The sequence below is a fragment of the Oreochromis niloticus genome, unplaced genomic scaffold (genome assembly GCF_001858045.2).
Source record: "Oreochromis niloticus isolate F11D_XX unplaced genomic scaffold, O_niloticus_UMD_NMBU tig00001339_pilon, whole genome shotgun sequence".
NCBI classification, from domain to species: Eukaryota; Metazoa; Chordata; class Actinopteri; order Cichliformes; family Cichlidae; genus Oreochromis; species Oreochromis niloticus.
In genome coordinates, this window is record NW_020327363.1 from 98,603 (window position 1) to 117,452 (window position 18,850).

At 41.8% G+C, this 18,850-nt stretch overlaps 1 protein-coding gene across 1 annotated transcript in view; it reads left to right on the forward strand.

Moving 5' to 3' along the window:
• LOC106097177 (uncharacterized) overlaps window positions 1–17,022 on the forward strand; it is a 59,602-nt gene extending 42,580 nt beyond the window's left edge. Inside the window, exons 6-12 of the mRNA XM_025904381.1 lie at window positions 13,803–14,069; window positions 14,146–14,388; window positions 14,485–14,646; window positions 15,072–15,140; window positions 15,300–15,329; window positions 15,413–15,454; window positions 16,103–17,022. Of these exons, the coding sequence (XP_025760166.1) occupies window positions 13,803–14,069; window positions 14,146–14,388; window positions 14,485–14,646; window positions 15,072–15,140; window positions 15,300–15,329; window positions 15,413–15,454; window positions 16,103–16,338 (1,049 nt within the window). The 3' untranslated portion in view covers window positions 16,339–17,022. The remainder of the gene's footprint in view (window positions 1–13,802; window positions 14,070–14,145; window positions 14,389–14,484; window positions 14,647–15,071; window positions 15,141–15,299; window positions 15,330–15,412; window positions 15,455–16,102) is intronic.
• Window positions 17,023–18,850: the final 1,828 nt, after the last annotated feature.

Consider the following 18,850-nt stretch of genomic DNA (forward strand, 5'->3'; position numbering starts at 1 on the left):
GGTCAAATGGTGGAGAGTCCCAGATTTAAACCCAGTGGGAGTTTCCCCCCAACAAGGGACAAAGGACCCCCTGATGATCCTCTAATCACATGAGCCGAGGTGTGAAAGCGGGTGTGGTGTTTGCTGTACAGTGCAGCGAGGAATGCCCAGACCTCTACATCGGAGAGACCAAACAGCCACTTCATGAACGCATGGCACAACATAGAAGAGCCACCTCCACAGGACAAGACTCAGCAGTCCATCTGCATCTAAAGGTCAAAGGTCACTCTTTCGAGGATGCTAATGTTCACATTTTGGACAGAGAGGACAGATGGTTTGAAAGAGGAGTGAAAGAAGCCATCTATGTCCACTGTGAGCGACCATCTTTGAACAGAGGAGGTGGTTTACGACACCAACTGTCTGCCATCTATAATCCAGTTCTGAGATCCTTCCTACACTGTAAAATCTAATTAGTTCACAGAACTCTATGAAAACTCATTGCCTCAAAAAATTGAGTAAATCATTAGTTCCCAGGACTCAAAAAAAAACCAACCTATGCCTCAAATAAACTTAGTAAAGCTTACTTAAGATGACTGTTAGGACAACTTATTCATTACAAGTATACAATATGAGCAATAACTTGATATTTCTGACTGTACAATAATAATTCTTTACCCACTGACGAACATGTCAAGTTCAACTAAATTAAAAAATAATTTGTGGTAACCTGAATATGATAAATAATAAATAATATGATTAAAAAATAATTAACAACACTTTTTGTAATGGTGTTTAAATCAGCCCAACTTTTATTTTGAAATGTAAAACAACAGCCAACATCCTGGACACTGTTCTGCTGAACAACAACAGTTATACTGTCATCATTGTTACATCGTCCAGTGAAACAACGTCTCAGATTTAATTATTCTTATTATTAGTTTGTTATTATTAGTTTAGGCTTTCTTCAACTTGTTTTTAAGTTACATTACTTCTATAATCAAAATAAAATATATTTGTTGTGCAGCCAAAATCTATATCCGTCCACTTCAACAGGACCTACGCTTTGATTGTGTACGTAAATTTATGTTGTCTTCATTTCACACATAATACAAATAAATTGCATTAGGGAATTTAAATTTAGATTAACGGGTATTTGTTTTTTGTTAGGAGAGCTCAGGTCATGCCTCTGGTCCACTCATCTCCTGCATCACTTGTCAGGAGGAAGTTTCCTTTTCTGAAATGAAAATGCACAGAGAAAGCTGTGATGTACTAACAAAGACATATGTGGACTACATATTCATGTTACAGTAGGAAAATGTCCCCTAATGAGAGATTATCACCGTGATGTCAGTTTTGTTAACATCAAGGACATTGATGGAGGAATCAGATAGAGAACGAGAGGGAGGCCGTGGTGAAGAAAGTGATAGAGAGCCAGCCACAGTTGGTGAAAGTGTGCCAGTCAGGCCTGAAACATCAGAAACCTCAGCTCAGTGCAGTAGTGCCAGTAGTAACTGGCCATGAGGGGTTTGTTCACAAAGAACCTGACAATGGTTTGTGTCAACACATAGCATAAAGTCCTTTTAGTGCTCATGGTAAAACGCTATATAAGTACTAGGCCATTTGCATTTTGGTTTAATGCGGCTGATAAGCATCATATAGGCCACACACTTCGAAAACCACCTGACAACGTCACAAGGCAAGCACTGGACTGGAACCCACAAGGGAAAAGGAAAGTGGGGAGACCCAAACAGACGTGGAGAAGATCTGTCGAGAGCGGAGTGAAGGCCGCCGGAGTGACGTGGACCCAGCTGAAGAGAGCAGCCCAGAACAGAGTGCGTTGGCGTGGTGTTGTTGCGGACCCATGCTCCCCCAGGAGTCAACAGGAAAATTGATTGATAAGCATCATATGATGAACTCTGCTGGCCAATCATACTAACTACAGTGACAGTTAAAATGTTTATGCTATCAAAAGCAAATAACCCAAATTGAACATGGATACATTTGATTTGTAGGCTGAAAAGATTTTATAAAGGAATTTGTTTTGTTTTTGTGAACATTTTCCTCTTCTTTCAGCATTTGTGGAGTTACAGTGTGCATGTCAACACTTGCAGTTGAAGAGTATGTTGTGCTTTCATGTTCTATCAGATGGTGATAGACAAAACCACATGGCCAGTTGATCCTGATGAAGATGGAGAATTTGATGTTGAGTCCAAGATCACTGGTTTTCTACCAATGTTCCCTGAAACTGGTATAGGAAACTTGTTTAAAACAAAGCTATGGCTCATATTGCAACTGCTTGATAATAAAAATGTAAAGTTATAGACTGTATGAAATTTATAGTTTAACTGTATAGTTGCTTTGCAGCATTATGAACAATGAACTAAATGTTTCCTTTACTCCATTTTTGACTTTCTGGCTTCATCAGGTACACTGGCCCAGCTGCTCAAACTCTGGGTTGGCAGGCAAAGACTTCCTCCAGAACTGAAAGTAGAGATCTCTTCCTGCAGCCTCCACATGTTGTGAAACTCTGAAGCTGCCAGCTCATTTCCAAACGTACACAGATTTTGAGGAAGCACTTGTTTCTGCCATAAATAGTGCACACACTGGTTTTGGACTTGTTTAAGAGTTTTCAGGCAGAGCAGTTTCCATGGTCCATTCAGTGAGCCACATGTTAAACATGTTTAATGTTTTTAACACATGTATAAATGGCAGTTTTCACATTTTGATATGAAATGTATCCTTCGTCATTGAAAGAAAGTTATCAGTTCTGCATCATCTGCTTTCAGGTCTTTTTGTTCTTTTTAAATGTAGTTTTATTTATAAACCAAAGATTATAATTTGATATCAACAAAAAAAGCTGAACTATGTGACAAACGTCATGATGGAGAAAGCTTCAAAGAACAGGGCTTTAAAACTTTCTTGAGGAAAGCAAGCTCGTTTACTGTGCCTGTCTATTTGTTTTAGTATGCTCAATAAAAAGCCTGGGTTGTACATCAGTCTCCTATGATTCTTAGCAGAGCGTATCAGTGTATCCAATTACATCTGTTAAAGAAACTCCTGGCAAACTGGCAAAGAAGCAAGCTGAATGTCAGGTACTGATGTAGTTCCTCCATGATTAGTGTGATGCCCGTTCCAGTTGATCCAGTCTTCACAAACCTGAACAGAGAATAATATTGGTTAGTGTTTAACTGTCATGTCATTGCACAAGCTATTTGGGACTTCTGTGGTCCTTATGTTGGAAAGTATTTTAATAATGTTCCTAATTAAATATTGTAAAACAGTATAATTCTGCGTAGGTAGAGCAGAAATTAAAGCAAAGGGTAGCTCTCCTGTGAGGTCAGCAACAGTATTTTTTTCGTGCTCAAAAGGTCCAGGAAAAGGCTCCAATAGCAGCTATGAGGTCGCCCAACTCATCGCAAGACATGGCAAGCCTTTTTCAGATGGAGACCTCATAAAACATGGCCTCGTTTAAGTCACTGAAATAATGTGCCCGGAAAAAGTGCAGGACTTCAACAACGTCAGCATGTCCAGAAATACAGTTGTGCGACGCACTGAAGACTCGTCAGCCAACATTAAACTGCAACTGTCTGATAAAGCTGTGCTTTTGATTTTTACTGCATCGCATTTGATGTCACAGACACCGCACAGCTGCTATTTTTTTTGCGGGGAGTGGACGAGAGCACGAGCACTTTAGGTGAGTAAAAATATATTCCACAGTACCCGTGTGTTAATGTGCAGGTACACATGCTTCAAATATCAATAATGCGCATCAATTCTGTCACTGCCCTGCTTTTGCGCACCACTTTCTTATATGCGTTTTTCTTGTTAACACACAGAGTACACACCGCTGTGCACAGCGCACGCACACGCAAAGTCAGCTGATCTCATCTGATGCAGATCTGCTCCTTGATCAAATGACATTTGTCCGGATTTTTGGCACGAGTGGCGTCGGATCAGCACCGCGGCTGGATGGCCCGATTTACATACCCAGCGCAGCTGATACTCACCAGAATAATTTACTGAAATTATATGGACTCATGTTATTAAGTCCAGTTCAGTCTGTTAATGTTGACGTTAATAGATGTTTTGCTAAGCCTAATAACTTAAATAACAAACTTGAAATCTACCCGTCCTATTTTCCCCTTTATTGTTTTTTCTCTGTAATTTAAATCTAAAATCTAAGAAGAAATCTGAGGCTGCTGTTCTGAGAATGAGCTACCAAAGCTTTTTCTGAATAAATCAATAAAGATCCATTTATGGAAAGCTGTGATGAAGGCAGTTTTGTCTTTAATTATATTCAACAATATAACATATTTGACCACTTTTAAATGATTTTTCTAACTTTAATACACTAAAGTTAAAGTTATATACCTAATTTCTAGTAAGTGGCCCCGCCCCTCCTATATTTTTATATATGTGCCCTCAGTGAAAAAAGTTTGGACACCCCTGATCTACAGCTACTTTTAATACCATTGATGTTAAGTTAGACTCTTTTTCTCTAATTGATCTTTCTGAGTTAACTTCAATAATTACTTCCTCCAAACCATCAACGTGTCTTTTAGACCCCATTCCTACAAGACTGCTCAAAGAAGTCCTGCCATTAATTAATGCTTCAATCTTAAATATGATCAACCTATCTCTAATAATCAGCTATGTACCACAGGCCTTCAAGCTGGCTGTAGTTAAACCTTTACTCAAAAAGCCATCTCTAGACCCAGCAGTCTTAGCTAATTATAGGCCAATCTCCAACCTTCCTTTCATATCAAACATCCTTGAAAGAGTAGTTGTCAAACAGCTAACAGATCATCTGCAGAGGAATGGCTTATTTGAAGAGTTTCAATCAGGTTTCAGAGCTCATCACAGAAACAGAAATGATATATGAGAATGTAGAGGTGAACAAAATGAGTCACTAACATCATCACTCACCTCTGTGTTGTTTCCTTTCTCAGTAACCTGGGTCTATTTATGTTGTGGTGCTTCCTCCTTTTCTTCTTTACAGAGCAGGGTCACTTATTACATGTTTCAGATGTGTTTCTATGTCTTTTGATATCCAACATTTCAAAACAAAATGACATTAGAATTGGTGAGCTTGCAATGTTACAGCTTTTCCTCAGCTGCTCTTTTCTTTTAGCATTTAATGGATGAAGACAAATATGGATGTATTTCATAAATTATGTAAACAAATATTTATCTATCTATGAAATGTGAGCAGAACCTGGATGGAGCTCATGCTGCTGATCACAAACAGAAACGAGACAAACTGAGTTCACTGCTGCTATATTTTTTCACTGTTAGCAAGTTAATAATGTTAAAGTCTTCTTCAACCTGAGCCAATCACATCACTGGAAATGTGGAGGCAAATTTCTGCAAAGAAACAGCAAGAGTGAAGCTTGTGAAGGTGACCGCCAACCTCTACTGATCTGGTTGTACAGGCTGCAGCTGCTTGTGCAGCCCTGAATTGGATAAATGGTTAACAAAATCGATGGATGTATAGATAGAAATGCTATTAGCATTTCTCAAAGGGTTGGTGTTAAACTGGAAAGATTAACACGATTTAAAATAACTGAGCAAGATATGAAAAGGCTGGCACCCTGAAAAAAAAAGAAAAAGTCCAAAGGTGAGGTAGAGAGTAGTGGGTAACAGGCTGAAGGGGACTGCAGAAACTTTAACTGTCAGGTTAAGTATTATTTCCCATATGACGAGGGCGGGGAGTTCAGCCAGTGAAACACTTCATGTGTTAAACTTGTTAAAGGGGAAGTGATGAAGCTGAAGGCGTCTCGCTGCTGCTCAGACTGATGTTCACTCGTCATCCAGACACGATGAAGACTCCGTGTGTCTCTCTGCTCCTTGGTGAGTCAAACTCAGAGCTGCTGCTCATTTATTCATCAGCATTAAACTGAATGGAACCTCTGCTACACACAGCCGGGAATGTGGGAAACTGTGATGCAGGACAGAGACACAGACACTAAATCCACACTGTGAAATCTAATTAGCTCCCAGAACTAAAAAAAATAATAAACTTGTTGCCTCAAAAAAACAGAGTAAAGCTTAAGATGATTATATTAGGACAACTTATTCATTAAGTGCACAGTTCTAAGAATAACTTGATGACTGTGTAACACTGATTGTTCACCCACTGACAAACATGTCAAGTTCTGCTACATTAAAGAACAACTTGTAGTAACTTATATTAATATAACACTGAATGCAAATGTGATTCAAAGAGAATAATTAACAACACTTCTTGTAATGGTGTTTAAATCAGCCCAACTTTTATTTTGAAATGTAAAACAACAGCCAACATCCTGGACACTGTTGTGCTGAACAACAACAGTTATACTGTCATCATTGTTATAATCTTACAATGAAACAACGTCTCAGATTTAATTATTCTTATTATTAGTTTATTATTATTAGTTTATTAAGTTTGTTTGTAGTTACATTACTTCTATAATCAAAATAAAATGTATTTATTGTTCAGTCTCCAGATCAAACAACACATTTGTTTTACATTCAAACACAGGAGCTGGTGTGTTGTAATATTTTAAGGATGCTTGTTTCCAGTCCAGGCATCACTGCCTGAATGACTGTCATGGATCGAGCTGATTCAAATGTAAGTGCAGAAGAAAGTCTTTAACTTCCCTTCAGTACAGTGGCAGTGGATGTGGGCTGGAGATGCAATGACCTTCGACCTGCAGGTGACCATTTTCACTGACCACACCTTCTGTGACAGAGGACTCATCTGTCCTGGTGTCCTGCAAGCAAACAATCATGTTTTAGAACAACAACTTATTTGCTTTATTAAAACATGTTTTTCTGCATTTGCTATAGAACAGACCTCAGTTTAGACTCAGTCTCAGGCTCCACCCCCACCAGAGAGGTGACATTCACTGATAGCTCTGACCACCACCCGACACACAATCTTCTTCTTCCTAGCAGTTTATATCCCGCGACGCAGGGTCTGCTATCTTGCATGCCTTCCTCCACTTCTTCCTATCAAGGGCGTCTTCTGGTGTAACATTCACAGCCTTCATATCATCCTTGATTCGGTCCATCCAGCGCTTTTTTGGTCTTCCTTGCGGCCTGTTTCCCTCCAGATCTAATTGCTGGGCTGTCTTTGCGATGGAATTTTTATCACTACGGACAACATGGCCGTACCATCGGAGCCTCGCCTCTCGCATCTTGTCTGTGATTGGTGTCACTCCCCATTGTTTCCTGACATCATCGTTCCTCGCTCTGTCAAGTCGTGTGAGACCCAGAGGCCACCTCAGCATCTTCATCTCCATGGTGTGAAGAGCTTGTTCATGTTTGGTCGTCGCTGGCCAGCACTCTGAGCCGTAGAGTGCCACTGGGCGTACAATCGACTTATAGACTTTCGCCTTAAGATAGATTGGTATTCTCTTGTCACATAAGACTCCACTCATCTGATGCCACTTCATCCACGCTGTGTTGACACGGAGTCTGGCATCTGGTAGGGTTTCGCAGTCCGAGGTGACAAGGGACCCGAGGTACTTGAATTGGGCAACTTTAGTCAGCAGCTTGCCGTCGATAGTGATGGCACTGTTGGTCTGGGGGCCGCATTCAAGGTACTCAGTCTTCTTGATGTTCAGGCGCATGCCGTTTTTGGAGAGCCGGTCTTTCCATGCTTGTGTTTGGGTTTGCAGTGCTAGGCAGTTTTCTGTTTCTGATAGGCACACATCATCTGCATACAGGAGGCTCCATCAATGTGGTGATTGCAGATCAGCCGTCGCGGTGTCCATACAGAGAGTGAACAGCAGGGGCGAGAGGGCCGAGCCCTGGTGGACGCCAACGGTAATCGGGAAGGCTGGTGATGTTCCCGCTGAACATCGGACCTCGCTTGTGACATTACAGTAGAGCAGCTGAGTCCATTTCACATAAGCTTCCGGGGCACCATGAGTTCATAATGATCGCCAAATAAGCTTGTGGGGGACCCTGTCGAATGCCTTTTCCAGATCCAGGAAGACCATGTGCACCGTCTTGTTCTTTTCCCGGTGCTTTTCCATCAGCAAACGGGCCGCGTGTATGGCATCGATAGTTCCACAGCCCTTAACAAAGCCGCATTGATTCAGGGTGATTGTGACCAGTTGACGGATCCGATTTTCCAGGACACGTTCGAAGATCTTCATTGCATGGCAGAGTAGACGAATTGGTCGATAGTTGGTGCACTCTGTGACGTCTCCCTTGCCTTTCCAGATGGGCACTGTGATGCTCGATGTCCAAGCTCGGGGGGCTTTGTCTTCGACCGTGATATGGTTGAAGAGTGCCACAAGGTATGTTGTACCGCGGTCGCCCATCATCTTCCAGATTTCAGCTGGGATGTCGTCCGGTCCTGTGGCTTTTCCGTTTTTCATTTTCTTCAACGCGTTTTGGACTTCGGCAGTGGTGATTGGTGTGACAGGCCCTGTGACTGGGTCCGCGGGTGGGATAGGTGGATGTGTAAATTCTTCATTGCTGATTCCAGCGAAATAATCTGACCAGCGCTGAAGGATGTCTCGGGGGTCTCGCAGAACCTGCCCGTCGGCTCCCTTGATTTGGACAACATGGTTCGTATCAAAGTCCTGCTTCGTGCGGTGGCGGGCTTTGGCAAGTCGGTAGATGTTATTGGCCCCCTCTGGGGTTTGAAGCTGGTCATAAAGATCTTGGTAGTGTCGTCTTTTCGCGAAGGCCACTGCCCTCTTTGCTGCCGATTTCAGCGAGCGGTATCGGGTGAGATCTTCATGCGCTCGCGATCGCCACCAAGTCTTATATGCCAGCTTCTTCACTTTTATTGCTTTTTGTACCTCCTCATTCCACCACCAGACCTGTTTCTCAATGTATTTTCTGCCTGGTTTTGTTGAACCAACAGTGTCCTCCGCAATGTTGTGAATGCGCTCCGCCGCTTCTGTCCACATCTTCTCAGCAGGTTGGTCAGTGTTTACTGCAAGTGAGAGGAGCATAGTTGTCAGTTTCTCCTTGTGCTCCTTCGCCTTCCACCATTTGAATCGTTTTGGTCCTGTCCGGCATCTGGGCAGCTTTGGCTTGACAATCTTCGTATCCATGACGAGTAGACGGTGCTGGGGGGCCACGGATTCATATGGAATTACTTTGGTGTCCGTGACCTGTTTGAGGTCTCGCCGCTGAACCATCCAATAGTCGATCTGAGTTGCATGTCCGCCGCTGGTGTAGGTGGCTAGGTGCGATGGCCGCTTCTTAAAGAATGTGTTGGTAACGGCCAGATTGTGCGCCGCCACAAAATCGAGGATACGTGACCACCCGACACACAATAATGTCATGAAAGCATATTTTTAAAAAGGGCTCTGCAAACATGGCCAATAACTTATTCTGATGATCTGCAGAATAATTTGGCCACAAAACAAATTTCACTCTTCAAAAACTTGCAGACTTCACTATATACAGTGCAGACAGTGTGGACCCTCTAAACTAAGTCTGTGGGATATGAGCTTTGAATAAATGCAGACCAAACTGTCGTTGTTTGTATTTACTTACACAGCATGTCTTGTAGGATTAACTGGAGTCATCAGCAACAGCACAGAGCAGTCACATCTCAGGTCTAATAACAGAAGACTGGAAACCAAAGCATAAAGGAAACAGCAACTAAAACAGTTTGATCTAAAGTATGATTAAAGTTCAGATTAATATAAATGTGACAGTTACTAATATATTGTGGGAAGTAAACTGTAACCAAAATACTTCCCACTCAGCTGATGTCTTTCTGTCCAACAGCTCCTTTTCTAGACGTGTAAGAGTTTGATGTAATGTGAAAAGCTGCCACAAAGAATTAAAATAAATACAGAGGTTAAGAAGATGCAGTTCATATGTTATTAAAGTGGGTTGAAAACAAGCCCCGCCCCTAACAGCTGGGCTCTTATCTGGTATCTGCTCACGTTTCTGTTTCAAACAATCAACAGAAAACTTCACTGAGAGATTTTATATGTTTTTAAAGCTGTGGGTTAATTTGTAAGTAACATGAGCCCAGAGGCAGCAGCAACGCTAGGCTAACACTAGCTAGCTAGCAAGTTCATAAACCTGGTGCTAAACTGAGAGAAGGCACAAAAACAGTTTGAATAAGAGTAAACATTTACTCACTGAGTCAGTGTATCAGGTAAAGATCCACAGCAATGACAACAATAATCTCTTGAGCTGAAGCTTCTCCAGGTTTGCTCAACATATTCCAGAAAAAGATGGCGGCACCATGAACACGCGGACTGATCTGTGAGAGGAGGAGGACGGTAGTGACGTGGCATTTTCAAACCATATAGTCTCAATTTCCAGCTTACTTAGTTTTTCTAATTTAAGACAACTCAAATAAACTGAGTTGATCAGCTCTTTAAATAAAAAGTACTGGTAACTTACCTAACCTGAGATCTAATAACAAACTGATGAAAATTGAGTTCAGTCTACTTAATGTTTACCGTCGTTTAAGAACAGTTTACAAAAACAATGCCATCAGGTCATGAATTTAAATAAAAACTTCGGACTTTAATACACATTAATAATTCTCCAGTACACCAGAGTGACTACACACTAATAATTATGGTTAAACAAGCAGGAAAAGCATTTTAAAATACTGATTTCAGTGGTCTAGGACACTGTGTACATGAAAAGGTGTATAAAACACAACACCTGGTGATTAAACCATAAACTAGTTTCATTAAAAAACATCCCTTTGACTAAATTCACTAAATTCAGTGTGGCAGCCTGATTGTGCCACTGTTATGTATGTGATTGGTCTTTAGAACAAATGTCACTGTTTCACAGACAAGACTACAGCCTTCCTGGAGGTGATTTCCTTTAAGGAAAAATGGGAATATTAATGTAAATACATGAAAAAATATGTGAAAAAGTACAAACTCCTCAGGAAATAGCATCTCTGTATTACTGCTGCCTCTTTTCACGCACCTTTAAAACCATCTGTCTTGGGAGTGGTGGGGGTCGGTACAGGTCTGTGCGTGGGTGGATTTTCAGTGCTGACTCTTCCATCCACCTTAAAGAGCACAGAGAGCAGGCCTGTTCTGAATATGATGCTGTCAGGGTTTTACCCCTGATACTGTTGGATAAACAGAAGCTCACTCAGGAACGAGCTCACACAGAGGTCAGGTTTTCACTCACGAGAGGGAAGCAGTTGTCTCCAACCCACTTCAACTTGCTTTCCCCCTGCTGGTCGTTTTTAGTGTTTACATACATGAATATTCATAAAGCTTGTTGCTGTATTACCTAAGAGAAATTACTATAGCTGGTTACAAAGTGTAATTGTGCAAGCATGGTTATACAATGTGTGGTTATATGACGGGAGTGCAGCCCTCGCAGGATGTTGTCAGTAGAATCTGTTCTTCTCAAGGCTGCTTGTTCCCCTTATCGAGGCCGTGCATGTACTCATATGCGTGGGTTACATAGAGAGCAAACAGAAGCATTCTAGCTTTTTAAATGGCAACACATACATGAAACCTAACCTATGCTAATCCTACTAACTACATGTGACTTCCTGCTGACTTCCACTCGACTGGAAACCAGTGAGAAAACAACCAAATATGTCCAAAGAAAAAACTTGAATGCTGATCATAAACCCTGGAGAACTGCTGCTCAAGACCACTTCAACCTCCCTCCGTGATACTTTGACCTTGGCCTCTAGTCTCCTTCTCCATGGAGGCCACTGCTGCTTGTAGCCTCTCACTGATCTCTCCTGCTGTGGTGTAGATGAGCTGGTTGAAGTAGGTGTGGTCCTGCATTCACATCATCTAGTAGATCTGCTGAGGGTACTTCACGTAGTCTTGGTAACTCTGTGTGTGTGTGTGTGTGTGTGTGTGTGTGTGTGTGTGTGTGTGTGTGTGTGTGTGTGTGTGTGTGTGTGTGTGTGTGAGATACACACAAATATAGACAGAAATCCATCTGTTCTCTGATTGTTGAATTTGTGATTGACATGACATTGACCAAAGAGCTGAAAGGAAGAAAAACAAGCGAGGGAACTCGAGTGCAGAGTTTTACACGTAGTTTTTTGCTTTGTATCTATAAACAGACTTTTAACTAAAACATTGTAACTTGTGTACATTTTTTACACACACACATTCTCATCTATGGACGCACAAACAGAGTTTTCAGATATTTTGGTTTACAAGGTTACCAAACACTACTAGGCAGTCTGAAGTAGTATTATACCTATACTTTTTTTGCCCTTTGGGGTGGGGGGGGGGGGGCAAAAAAAGCATGTACAAACAAGCACACAAGCATGTACAAACGGACTTTGTACATGCTTGTGAGTTCAGAGGTCATATGTGTTTAATAGCGTTTTATTTAATGAAACCATTATGTGTTTTAATTAAGCTGTTTTAAAGGATTGTATAGGTCTCAGAGTTCTGTTATTTAGACATAGATGATTTAATTTAACTAGTTTAGGGGTATTTTGCTTTTCTTTAGTGCTTCGAACAGTCACAGGAGCAAATAGTTTTAAACAGAAAGTTTTTCCACCTTCTAAAAAACATATATTCCCACATAGCCACACTATCACTGTAACAACCCCCAATGTTCCTTTAATGCAGACTATAATTATCTACTAGTCACAAACACACATAGATGATTTAACTGTTTTAGGAGCATTTTACTTTTCTTTAGCGCTCTGAAACACACAGGGGCTAATAGTTTCAAACAGAATACCACAAACAGCAGGTATTCCTTTAGAAATAAACAGGGATTCTTAACTCTGCAACAGTTAGACAGAGGGGGGTTACAGTTAGACCCCCTACAGTCAGCAGAAGAGGTCATCCTTATCAAGAGCATCCATAGTTTTCAATACAAACAGTGTCCTTTATCTTATCATGTCAGAGGTCAACTGAAACCAGGTCCAGCGGAGCCACCAAAGGTTTTTCACCTTTTAGCTTTCCATTACACTTTCTACTGACCAACCGATCCTCCAAACAGGTTTCACCTGTTGCTTACACCCCCACACCTTTATCTCTGCATCTCAGAGGCCAACTGAAACAAGCCCCACCTATATAAAAATGCCCTAATCAGGCACACTAACCCTTTACATCGACCCTTGAGAGCATAACACTTCGTTCATCAGCACGAGCATTTTACTTTTCTTTAGCGCTTTGAAACACACAGAGGCTAATAGTTTCAAACAGAGTGTCACAAATAACATGTATTCCTTTAGAAATAAACTGTGATACTTGTAAAAAAAACAAAAAACAAACACATATTCTTTTCCTCATCACTAGCCATTTCACCATTTTATTTAAATATCTGAATTTTCGGAATGATGATCCAAGCGGGACACAGAGGCTGCTAGTTTTAACGCACCAGAATGCAAATGCAAAATTGCAAAATGCAAAATTTTTTGCAAATTGCAAAAAACTATAAGTATAATACTACTGTCTGATTTACAAATGCAAAATATTTATGAGCACAATTTGAACCAAACCCAAAATGCTGTTCTTCATGTGGGAACTCTGTCTGATCATTTGACGTAACAACGTGGTTTATGTCCTTTCTGACATAAAGCCTGGTGATGTTGGACGTCACATCAGCTGACTGCAGGTTGGAAAATCTGAATTGGTTGTTGGTTTGGATCTGACAGGGTCTGGGTCCAGACTGTGATCTGCCTGTTTGTGACCTCTGACCTCCTGTTGCAGGTGTGTGTGTGCTGCTGCTGTCTGCACCGACTGTTTCTGCAGGTGAGTTGATGAAGTGAAAACAATCAGTGAGACTCCAACAAGAACACAAATACATTTACTTTGTGTGTGTGTGTGTGTGTGTGTGTGTGTGTGTGTGTGTGTGTGTGTGTGTGTGTGTGTGTGTGTGTCCTCCAGTGTCTCTGTCTGTCAGTCCAAACCTTCAGCAGTTCTTCAGAGGATCTTCTTCAGTGTATCTGAGTTGTGTTGATGATGGACAGACAGCTGATGGATGGACAGTGAAGAGGACCAGAGGAAACCTCACTGAGGACTGTGGAGCAGCTGCTTCAGAGTTTAGTAGGATTAACAGTTCCTTCTGTGCTCTCGGTCTCTCCACTGGTGGAAATTTCCTGTGTGTAAACTCATCTGGACAGCAGAGTGATGAAGTCTCCATCAGTGTCTCAGGTACAGACAGATGTTCCAGCTGTGTCTCTGTTTCTGTCTGTCTCTGTGTCACTCTGTTTGTGTCTCTGCTGGACAGGCAAAGGTGTGATCCTGGAGATTCCTGCACTTCCTGTCATGGCAGGAAGTGATGTCACTTTGTACTGTACACCCAAAGAGGGAGAAAGACGAAAATCTTCCTTCTTCAGAGATAATGTTACACTTGGATCTGGACCTGAAGGAAAGTGGAATCTCTCTAAAGTCAACCGGTCTGATGAAGGTCTCTACTCGTGTCATACTGATATTCATCCACGTTCTCCTCAGAGCAGACTGAGGGTCAGAGGTCAGGACACTAACATCACTTCCTGTTTATAGATACAAACCAGCCTGCTGACCTGATAATGAACTGAATGAACCATCTTCATCATCTCTCCTGCAGATCCTCCTCCCACCACAACCTCTCCTCTTCTTCTCACTACTTTCCCTCCCTCCTCTTCCTCTCCACACTCTTGCTCCTCCCTTCCTCTTTATCTCCTGGTCCTCCCTGTAGTCCTGGTCCTGGTCCTGGTTGGAGGTGTGGTCCTGTGGAGGAAACAGAGAGGTATGTCTCACCTGGACTAACCAGGTAACCCCTTTAACCTGAGGCTCTCTGAGAGTGACAGTCAGACTTCACTCCTGATGATTTGATGGCCTACTTCCTGTTTCTAACCGAGATGATGCTCAGAGCTGCCAGCTAAGCTCCACCCTCCATTAAGCTTCGCTCATCCTGGAGGTGAAGGTGTTTCTAGTGGTCGTGGTCAGCTTTAGTTGACATTTATCTGGTTTCACATAGATGATGGTTCAGCTGGAGTCACATCTTCATCTGTCCAGTCACAGAGCAGCAGATTCAAATGAAGGATTTCATGAAACTTTTCTGTCTGAGCTCAGAAATACTGAAGATCCTGTCCAAGTGATGATGTTTCCTAATGTTTAATGATGTTCAGTGAGTTGTTTCCTCCTGTGCTGATGTTTCTCTGTGTGATGTAGGAGGTGGGGGAGCAGACCTGTGGAGCTGTGGAGGTGACGGCTGTCTGAGACGGAGCGTCTGCCTCTGCTGTGAGTCTCCTTCATGTTTCTCCACATGTATTATCTGTGTTTCCACCACTGGAGGGCGCTGTGGGTTATTGATGTGTGGGAACAGTAACCAATCACTGCAGTCTGAATGCTTCTCTTTGGTCATGTGACCATTTGATCTCTGATCAGTGTGTTCTTCAGTTTCAGGCCTGTTTCTGCTGACTGCTGCAGGTGAGCTGATGTTCCTACACCTGTCTGTCCTCATCATGACCTCTGACCTTTGGTGACCTTTAGTGACCTCTGTCCTGTTGCAGGTGTGTGTGTGCTGCTGCTGTCTGCTCTGACCGTTTCTGCAGGTGAGTTGAAGGTAACAGTAACTCTGAGGTGATGTAGGTGCTCTGTGGTCGCTGCTCCATCATCATGTCTAACAATCCTCGGTCAGCCTCTTCTTCTTCTTCTCTCCTTTATCTGACTGACTGTTTACAGCTGATAAATAAAGTTTCAGCTTCTGTTTAATTTTTCCTGCTTGAGCTGCTGTTTTATCTTTGAACAGCTTTTTAACATTTATTTCTGACTGTAGGAGTTTTTTAATTCTTTTTTTATTGTAACAAATTTTTCAAAGTTTATGAAACTCTGAGGGGAATTCAGTCTCTTGGTGTGTCCACACTCACTCAAAGGGCCTCGAACACTAAGAAAAAACCTGGCTTCCACATGAGGAGCTACAAAAGACCATAAAACCACAGTTCTAACAATGTAACCTTGGCCTGCAACACACACAGGTTTGGGTCAGATCTGACACACAAACATGTACACCTGAGGGTCAAAGGTCAGAGCTGTAGATACTAGGCTGGCCTTCAGTGCAAATTTACTTACAGCAAGATGCCCAAGTCTCTGTGAGGTTATAACAGGCAGCTCTATGTCTACAGTATGCAGGATTCAAAGTACTTCATGATGTAATTTGAGTAATAAAGACCTTCTGACTCCTCTGTGTCCTCCTCTTTCAGCTCCTCCTCCCTGTGAGTCTGTGCTGAGGCTCTTCTGCCATCTAGTGGTCTTCTGTCTGTACTGCATCTCCACTGGTCTGCTGCTGTCCACCTGCTGCAGCAGGAAGACACCGAACAAACCGGCCGTCTCCATGGAGATGAGCCAGCATGATGGAGGAGGTCAGGGACTGGCTGAAGATGGTGATGATGTCACTGATGATGACACTGATGATGTCACCACTGAGCATGCCTTCTGAGCTGCAGACTGTGTGTCAGGGTACCAGCATCTGCAGTATTTCTGTTTCTTGGTTCCTCTTTTGCTGTATTGGAGAAAAGTTCTAGTGTTGGTCATTGGTCACTTTATTGTCCTTAACGGGAAATTGGTTTGCAGTATGTCCGTACAGAAAACAAACAGACAGACAACCAAACACATCACATACACACACAAGAATAATATAAGCCTGAGAAAACAACCTAGATTTTTCATCAAAAAAGTGCAATGTGCAACAACACTTATGGTTTAGTGCTATTAACTATGATAATAGCAGTAGGTACATGCTCTAGGTATGTCTCTTTGTCTTCACTGCAGGACTTTATAATGACGATCAAGCAGTTGAAAGTCATTAAAGAGAGGATGATCTGAACACAACATGACAGAGGTTTCCTTCCTCAGCACCTGCCTGTTATTAAAGTCCACAAGCTGGACCTGAGACCTCCCTGAAATCTGACCAGCCACTTTAACCAGGTTGCTAATTCTGGTCTTATTATTCAGGGACATATTACCGTACCAAGCAATGATACAGAAGGTTAAAACAGATTCAATAAAACTTTTATAACAAAGAGTCATCACTTCAGAAGAAACATTAAAACCTCTCAACCTCCTTAAAAAGTACAGTCTTTGTTGAACCTTTTTCACTGTAGCAGCAAGATGTGACTCAAAGGACAGAGTCTTATCAAGAACAAGCCCCAAATACTTATAACTGTCCACCAGTTCAATGGCTGCACCATTTACCACTGTTAGTGCAGGATGGGGGGATGTCTTCCTGAAGTCAATAACCATGTCCTTGGTTTTCAAGGTGTTGATCATTAAGAATGACTGATCACACCATGAAACAAACTCATCCACAACAGGCCCATGGGAATCCTCTTCACCATGAAGGAGGCTTACAATGACTGTGTCATCTGCGTATTTAATGAAATGCCTGTTGGCCTGTGTACTGCGACAGTCATCACTGTACAAAATATACAGTAGAGGAGAGAGACAACAACCTTGTGGTGAGCCAGTAGAAGAGTGCAGCTGTTTGGAAAAACAGCCGTTTACTCTCACACACTGAGATCTGTCAGTTAAAAAGTCTAAAATCCAACCAACGGGATTAAAATCAAGTTTAAACTGGTTAAGAAGCTTATCAACTAGAAGATGTGGCTGGATAGTATAAAAGCTGAAGAAAAATCAATAATTAAGAGCCGAGCATGAGCTTTGGCGCCATCAAGATGGCAATAAGTTCAACAGAGTGACCACTGCATCATCAACACCTCTACGAGGCCTGTATGCAAATTGTATTGAGTCTATAAGCTTCTCTACTTACTGCAGGATTTCCTTCCTGACAAGTTTTTCAAAAGACTTCATCACTAAGGATGTTAAAGCGACAGGCCTAAAATCATTTAATGATGTAGGTTTTGTGGTCTCAGCAACTGGAGAAATAATTGATTTTTTCCATACCTCTGGAACCTTCTGTTGCTGAAGAGATACAAGAAAGATGTAATAAAAAATACTGCATAATTGCTCAGAGCATGTTCTAAGCACCTGGCCACAAATATTATCAGGACCTGGACTTTTATTAGTCTTACTCATTTTAAAAAGATTTTCCACCCTTCTTTCATCAGAGAACAAGGCTGCGGGGGGGGGGGGGGGGCTCTGCTGCTTTAATTATCATTAAATCTCAAATAAAATCTATTCAGCTCATTGGCTAACTGAGAGTCTGAACTAAAGCCAGAGAGACTTATCTTATTACAGTCACTGTAACAGTGACCAGTCATGTTTGCTGTCAGTATGTCTTAGTTAGGTTTGAGTTTATCACATGTGGAGATTCAGAAATTCTTTTATTGCTGCCATATAACCTGCATTATTATAATTGCATTAATAACATATTTTACAGCATTTAATATTTCTTACAGGGTTCATATTGCATTGAAGATGTTTGTCATCACGTTGACCTTTTTATTTACAGGCTTAGTTATGATCATTTTATACACATTGCATATCTGTGCTGATTTGGAGTTGATGTTTCATCCAAAAGGGTCTTAAGTTTCATTGTAGAACATAGAAGGTTGACTGCATGCATGCTTACAATACACATAAATCTAGTGACAGGCCTGAGCGAAGGCCCAAGTGTCTTCTGCTTCTTTTTGTAACCTGTTGCCCTTTAGTCTACTTGGTGACTGATGACCAGAGTTAGTGACCAGCCTCAGAGACCCTGGGGGCTTGAAGTTTATTGCCTTATTTGGAAGGTGTTAAAGATAAGAGAAGTTATATGTCTGTGTCTAGCCATTAAAGATGTACAAGATGTACCATTGTCTGTAAACAATGACTGTACACAATGTATTTTTGACCTGTAATTGACGCATGTGGGGGTGTGATCCTCAGTGCTATAAAACCAGCATCCAGTGTATTTTTGTTAGAAGACATATGCTGATATTTCTTCTCCTGTGCTAATAAACTCACCGTTTGATTGCACTTTTCTGGGGCCTCCGTGGTTTGTTTCACTGCTC